At 47.7% G+C, this 7,783-nt stretch overlaps 1 protein-coding gene across 1 annotated transcript; it reads right to left on the bottom strand.

The window, feature by feature from the left end:
* Nucleotides 1–4,620: 4,620 nt before the first annotated feature.
* LOC123041920 (uncharacterized) lies at nt 4,621–5,280 on the bottom strand. Its single transcript, XM_044464472.1, has one exon. The coding sequence runs from the start codon at nt 5,201–5,203 to the stop codon at nt 4,973–4,975; it is 231 nt and encodes a 76-aa protein (XP_044320407.1). The 5' UTR covers nt 5,204–5,280; the 3' UTR covers nt 4,621–4,972.
* Nucleotides 5,281–7,783: the final 2,503 nt, after the last annotated feature.

The following is a 7,783-nucleotide window of genomic DNA, read 5'->3' as shown; positions in this document are numbered from 1 at the left end:
CTCCTCCACCGCCCTCCACCGCCACCAACTACGACCGCCACCCCTCCTCCATCGCTGCCCACTGCGGCCACCGCCACCCCCTCCTCCACCGCCCCAAGCATCATGGCCGGCAGCCAGTGCGTTGGTTCTTCGATGCGGCCCAAGGATGGCCACCGCATCAGAGCTTCTCCGGTAGCGCGGTATCAGATTTTATGCCTAGAGTAGGATATTCTGCACAAATGTGGGAAATATGCACAAATGTGATTAAAAGTAGTAGAGGAAGATGGTCCTGTTTAGTAATGCCTAGAGTAGTATGGAAGTTTGGAAGTTTGGAGTAATGCCTAGAGTAGAATGCTTTGGTTTTGACTCCTATGTTTGACTGGTTTAGTTTTAGTTAAACCGAATGAGTGCTCGAAGTATTTAGTTTCAGTTGAAACTAGTTCTCTGAACTTCTTGTCTCTAAACTAATGCTTGTCGTTGGTAAGTGGTTTGGCGTGGGGATGAGGCTGTGGATGCTTTGTTTTTGTCGAAGGATCAGCACCTCTATGCTTGTGCTTTTTTAGATAAATACTAGAGTAGATCAATGAAACTATATACTTGTGCTTGTTTCCTTGTCAGTGCTATGGCATTAGTAAATGGAACTATATATCTGAGACTTGATTGAGCTATTTGTGTTATTTTTGCCATATATGATATGACACTTAGATTAGGAAGATTTTGCTTTGGAACTGAGAGTAACCATATATATTTTGTTTTTCAGATTCTGATGGGAGCACTGGTAGTAAGTACCGGAGAGTCCCGATTGGTAGGACCGAGTCGTCCGCCTCCCACCAGGCCACAAACGAGGCATCGTCATCATCGGATGGCGATGTCGGAGTGGACTTAGATACACCAGATCTGCTCGCCACCGAGTCAGGCGACATGGAGGCCTCGGACGGCTCGGGGTCTACCTCGAGCAACATTTCCAAGAGGAAGAAATCCGGGCGTGGTCCGGGGAAGGTCCCGAAACCAACTGCTGCCAGCAACCGTCCTGTCATTTGCCCGACAGGAGAGGGGTAAGCAAGCATTTCATTTGCATCATATTTTGGATGCCACAGCTTTGACACTCACATATGCTTGTCTTTTATATCATGCAGTCAATGGGAATTTATCCCGACACAACCTAAGGGGACACGCCCGCCGAACCACGTCATCGGCTCCCTCTTGAGGAAGCACTTTCCTGGATTGTCAAAGCTGGGTGATGACGATCCACCGTCGCCAGGTTTAACCTGGGAGCATTACCTACACAAAAAGGATGAGCACGATGTCACCATGGCCACTCGGGTCATCAATGCTTTTTTTGTAAGTATCTTCGCTCCGACCACTGCATTTTTTCATATCCAAATCCTTGCTTGTGTGGATGGTGAGAAGATGCCTTATGCTTTCTTGTAGGAAACATTTGCTTGCGTGGATGGTGAGAAGCAGAAGGCGATCAAAGGCATCGTGAAATCTGCCCGAAAGATACTCACTGACCTCAAGCACACGCTGCGGTACAAAGCCGTGATGCGGTGTCGGCCGCTCGATGAGAAGGGAGAGAAGATGACAAGGAAGACTGCTTGCCATACCAACATGTCGCGAGAAGAATACCTGTCAGTGGTAAGTGACTACATCGGTTGCTAGTACTTTGATTCATCCCTCTTGTTCCTCAATTATTCGATTTTGTCTGACTAGGTGAAGGAACCCTAGATGAAGGACGATTGTTGGGAGGCCCTGGTTGACATGTGGTGTAACCCACCATGGCAGGCGCAACATGTGGAGAAGGGAAACGATCGAGCCAAAATGACAGACCCGGCTCATGTCCAGGGGAGCCGGAACCTAACCGCTCTCAAGCAACACATGGTATGTGGATTAAGATGTTATTTTTTTGCACGGTGCATCTTGGTTCATTAAACTTGATGGTTAATTTTGCAGGAGGCGAAGGAGGGTCGCCCGGTCCACATCCTGGAAGCCTGGAGAAAAGGCCACAAGGGGAAGGATGGCGCCGAGTTCTGCAGCGAGTTGGCGGAGGAGAAGTGGGGGACCTTCAAAGAGGTCTTCCAGGAGGTGCACGGGCAGGAAGCCGAACCTACGTCCAAGCCCCTTGACCCTGAGCTTCTCATCATTGCTGGCGAGGGGAAGGGCCATGGCCGCCACCTCCTTTGCAACGGGGCGATCGCCACCTCCGGGCATCGCAAGCTGCACGAGATACGCGCGTCGAGCACCAGCTCAACTCCGTCCATACGGAGTCGCCCAACCGCCGCATCACGTGAGATAGCGCGTCTCAAGGTTAGCATCCTAACCTTTTATTTATGTCCATGCCTCGAAATAGCACCGTTCCAACCTATATGAGCCTAATGCCATGTTACAGGATTTAATGGCGCAGCGGGCTGTTGAAGAGGAGCAAAGGCGGCAGGATGAGAAGGACTTCAGAGAAAAGGAACGGGAAGACACGAACAAGAGGTTGAAGCTGCTTGAGGATCAATTACAGGTAGAACATTATCTAAACTAGAGTAGAAGATTCATTACATAGGGATGAACCACCCTCACGTGACTCTACTCTTATAGGTTCTTATGCAATCTCGAAGCAGTGCAAGTGATGCCCCTCCTTCTCCTCCGGAATGTTAACCCGATGGCCTCTCCTCCTCAAGATGATCTATATACGGACAAGTGTACTTCTATTGTGACGTGCACGTGTTTTGCAAGTAGTGACAATATGTATGAATTTGCGACTTGTGTGTGACGTCTACTAGGATAATACATTCGACTTGTGTGTGATAATATGTGGACTATCCCTAATTATGCATATATATGTGGACTAGATCAAATTATACCTATATATGATCAAATTGCACTGTAGTTGTTTTTATCTGCAGGAATCAGAAAAGAAATAGCTTGACAGCAGAATGGATGGGAAAGATTTCCGAGAGCAACACTCGGAAAATGATAGACTACCGAGAGCACCTCTCGGAAACATGGTCGTCTGGGACACTACTGTTGTGCCACAACTTTTCCGAGAGCTGCTCTCGGAAAAGAAGGCGAGCATTGCCGAGACTAGCTCTCGGCAAAGCTATGTAAACTGCCAGCCCCCATGTGAGCCATGCTGTCGTACTGGTCAGAAGGATTACCGAGAGCCGCTCTCGGCAAAGATATCGCCATTTTTTTTCAAAAATATTTAGCAAGTTATTTAAAACTTTTACTGATAAATGTGACCAGTGGGACCACATGTCATTTAGAAAGAACACACGTAAAAAAAAGGTGTTGCATATGCTTTGCCGAGAGTGACACTCGGCAAAGTACGCAGTAACTGACGGAGCAGTCTGTTGCGGACGAGCATGCCATGTGGCTCCTCTTTGCCGTGAGCGGCTCTCGGCGTCTGCAGGGTTTGTCGTGCGGTGCCTCTTTGCCGTGAGGCAGTGACGGCAAAGATGGCAGTTTGCCGTGAAGGTGGGTTTACCAAGAGTGATGCTCGGCAAAGTTTAATTTGCCGAGTGTCCGTGTTTTAGCACTCGGCGAAGAGCATTACACCCGGCATACGTGAAAATTCCAGTACTGGGCACAGACGCACGGGTGCACCACGGCGCAGCTCGATCAGGTCGCTTATTACTCCTACGGCGCAGTTTCCTCGCGTGCGCGTTGCGCTGCCGCCACGTCGGCCGGAATCTGCAGGCATGCCCTACCACGCGATGCATGAATCTGCATATCAATACGTGATATGTTCTCATTTTCTTATTGAAGCATCGAGATTTAGCCTGTTGTATTTTATTTCTTGCGTACACACGTGGCGAGCGGGCAAAGTTGAACGGGCCTCTACCTTCCTTCTTCGCTAGCTACTTTGCCTGCCCTCCCCTTCTCCTCTGGACTTGTCGTTGACTCTCTCTTGAATAAATCGTGTTTTCCATGTGCTCTGATATCCGATTAGGCACTGAATAAATGCGGCGCGCATGGCTTGCAAGCATAAATTACCCTTCCCCTTTTGGAGTATAATCCTACAGTTAACCCTGAACACATCTTAGTATAACAATCTTTTTTTTTTAGTAAAAAGTTGAGTCATTTATTTTGAAACGGAGGGAGTACTAATGAACTGTCATGACAGACTTCGGTTAAAAAGTGAATACTGAACAGGGTCTGGCTCGTTTGCGCGTTCAGATTGGACGGCCGGCTAGTGTGCAGCCGTGCAGTTCGAATCGCGGGGATTTTACTCGTACGACGTATTGCCCGCGAAAGGAACAGTTAACCAACGGACGGACGGGCCGCGCGCCGGCCGGCTGCTTCTGCGGTGGCAGCCGTCACCATCGATCTGTGGCAGCTACCACTGTAGTACATGCAGCGACGGAGATTCTGTGGCTGCTATACTGCTTAAGTGCTTATCAGTACAGATTACTGTAACCTTCGCAAAAAAAGGAAAGAAAACAGCTCAGGTTGAACAGCGAGATTGATCGAGACGAGTCAATGTACTTTTTTAGTGACAGACGGGTACGCTAGTCACTGGGGAGTGGGCTGGAACTGCATTTTATCGATCACCATGATGTTCTGTCCCAGCCGTGCATTAATCAATTACACCATCTTACTTAATGAAGAAGGATTATCTCAAAAAACTTAATTAAGAAGGATTACTCAAAAAACTTAATCAAGAAGGGTTACTCAAAAAACTTAATCAAGAAGGAGGAGCTGGCGCGTTCCAAATTTCCATTACTGGCCTGCGCATTAACGCGGAGGTGCCCCGCCACCATTGACAGAGAGGTTGCTGCAAGAAACAGCAGAGTGCCAGTTTTGCAGCCCTTCACGCCCACCAGATTAGCTAGGTATGGCTACTGGAAATTAGATGAATGAATTACATTAGCCAGGCTAGCTAGCAAGCTACTTTAGGACCGTAACCACGGCCAACTAAGAACCAAAGAACTCGGGGATTGTTCGACGCCGCACGCTAGTTGATCGATGGTTGGATGGATCGGTAGGAGTAGAGGCTTGGATTCGGCTAGGTGTAGACGGTGACGAGGCGGCGGAAGCACCTGGTGCAGGAGTACTTGCGCTTGCTCTTGAGGCACAGCGGGAGGCACAGGATGCGCCGCTCGCTCTCCACGTCGGTGGCCACCACGGGGCCGCCGCAAGACGGGCAAACGCCGGGAGCCTTGCCCGTGCCCACCACCCGCTCCTCCTTCGCCCCGATGATCATCTTCACCGCTCCGCCCACGTCCATTGCTGCCATCGATGGACGATACCCTCGGCCGCGCGAGAGCAAGAAGATAGAGATTGGAGGGAGGTGGGATCTTGGCTTTCGAAAAGTCTGGGGATTTTTGTGGCCGGTGACGGGGAAGGCATATATAGCGGAGGGGACGAGGGCCCAGGCGGGAAGCAGGGGGCAGGACCGCGCGCGGCAGCGACCCGTTTGGGTTTTGCTTTTACCGACTCGCGTACGTCTCGATGGATATACGACCCACGGGAGGCCCATGTGCGTGGGACGAGACTTGCCTGCTCCCCCTGCATGTGTTCATCCGTACTCCCGCGTACGTGGCTTGATTTGATTGGAAGAAAATAAAGTTCGGTCCCACCTCCTTAAAATTAGGGGTGAGATGATTAGATTAGAAATAGAAAAAAAAGACAGCCGTAGGATAAAGTAAGAGCACAGGTGGGAGCATGGGAAGGGAGCATGCAAGCCCGATCCATGTGCGTCTCCCCAGTGGAGGAGTACACGCTACAGTAGCAGGGCTTTCCTTTTTTTTTTCTTTTAGCGGCGCTAGTGGACATTACATCTTTAAAAAATCATACTAGTACTACACAAACAGCTTGGTACAGTACATTACTATATGTGTTTATTTGTTGACTAATAAACATTAAAGTTTATGCATGCGTGTTCCCATCTTGCTTTCATACGCATCCATGATAAAATAAAGTTTTTGGTCTTTTGGGCTAGACAATGAACGCGATAAGACCTACGGTTGGGGACATCTTAGTTTGGATATAGTTGTTCTCCTGCCTGTCTCGATATGCCATGCCCTAGCAAGTCATCTGTATATGTTGCCTACAAACAATACTAGAAAATGAAAAATGTGCACGTGCCAAATTTACATAGTTCAAAATTATTATATGTTATCTATATTTTTCTTCTTTGCGAGATACATATTTACATTGACCATTTTGATTTTTGCTAAAAAGAATCGACTGGCTGACTCTTCCCTAAATCAAGTCATTGCTTATAAATACTCCCCCGTGTAATGCCATGTATGTACTCCATGTCGAATTATCTTTTTGTTCAGCACTCCACTTCAATGTAACTCTAGATCGTTTCAGAAAGAAAGAAAAAAACGTTGTGCCCATTATTATTATTTGCTGGAAGAGCCTCTACGTTTTAATCACGTGAAGTTTCCACTATCCTTCCTTAGATGCACAAATTAATTAACGTAGACAGCACTGACGGCACGTCTTCAACTCGTTTCAGTGCTTGCATTCTTCTGCTTCAATGTCGTGATACACTTTAGGTGCTCTACGGATCTAGATGTAATTTTTATTATTTCTAATGTACGTTGTACTGTCATGATTGAAAATGAATAGATTAAAAGTTTTCTCGTGAAAAAAGAAGGTCAAACCAATCGGGTTCCAGATTGTATCATTGGTAAATAGGATATCCGAAAAAACATACTACAATGATGTGCATGTCAAATTCTCTTAGTTTAGTTCTCCACTTCACTACAACTCAAGATTTAATTGTTGAACATTAATGGGTAAAGAATACGTGAAGGTAAAAAAATGCCAAGCCCTCCACATTTTAATTTGGTTCATAAGTTTTGAAGATACCGAAATAGGAAAAGGGTAGAAATTTGATGTCATGTCATGTTGAAAAGCTAGCATTCTTCTACTGGACTAGACGTATACCATGATTCACCGAAATGGAAGAATTTTGTTAAGGTAGACTCTATGAAAAGGAAAATCCATTGATATTATATAGAAAGTAGGTCACATGGAAAACTCATATGGATTATATAATCATATAAAACCATTGATCCAGCCATACATAATTAATCTTATACATGCAATAAATTACCAGACCTCCTTTTTCCTTAAAAGGAGATAGTTCTATGATCAAATATTTTCCATGGACTCGATTTTTTAGGAAAACGTCTCCAGACGACGCGCAAGTGGAAGCGTTCCACCAGACGTGCGCAGGCCCTACAATCGCTATCAATCATGTGAGTGGCGATGGGATCACCCCTTAGAAGAAAAAGAGGCGACGAGAGCACTGCTTCCAATCGTTCTTTGCCCTCATCTTCTTCTTCCCCACGACACAGGCGCTGGGGGCACCCGCACCACCAGGCACCAGCCCCCGCTCGTACCACTAGCACACACGTCTCCGGCCGCGACCGCGGCACCCTCCGCCATGCGCGCACCCCCGATGAGAGCCACAGCCGCAATCCTTTTTCACCTCCTTGTTCCTCCTCCACACCTTCTTCTCCCCCTCAGGGAGCACGCCACCTTTGCTCAGTTTTTTTTTGCTGGAAGCGGCTAGAGTGGGAGCTGGAAGCAGCATCTTTTTTTGCTGTAACTGGCCATCGTCGGAGTTGCACTAGTGTAGAACCGGGCAATAGCACCGGTTCGTAAGGCCCTTTAGTGCCGGTTCCATAACCGTCACTAAAGTGTGGGCACTAAAGCCCCCCCCCTTTAGTACCGGTTCAGCATGAACCAGTGCTAAAGGGAAACCACGTGGCACGAGCCAGCTTCAGGGGCCTGGAGCCCTTTAGTACCGGTTGGTAAGACCAACCGGTACTATGAGGTTTGGGTTTTTTTTAGTTTT

Source organism: Triticum aestivum, chromosome 2B (genome assembly GCF_018294505.1).
Source record: "Triticum aestivum cultivar Chinese Spring chromosome 2B, IWGSC CS RefSeq v2.1, whole genome shotgun sequence".
Lineage (NCBI taxonomy): Eukaryota > Viridiplantae > Streptophyta > Magnoliopsida > Poales > Poaceae > Triticum > Triticum aestivum.
Note: the sequence above shows the minus strand (reverse complement) of the source record. Positions and strands in the feature narration are given on the sequence as shown.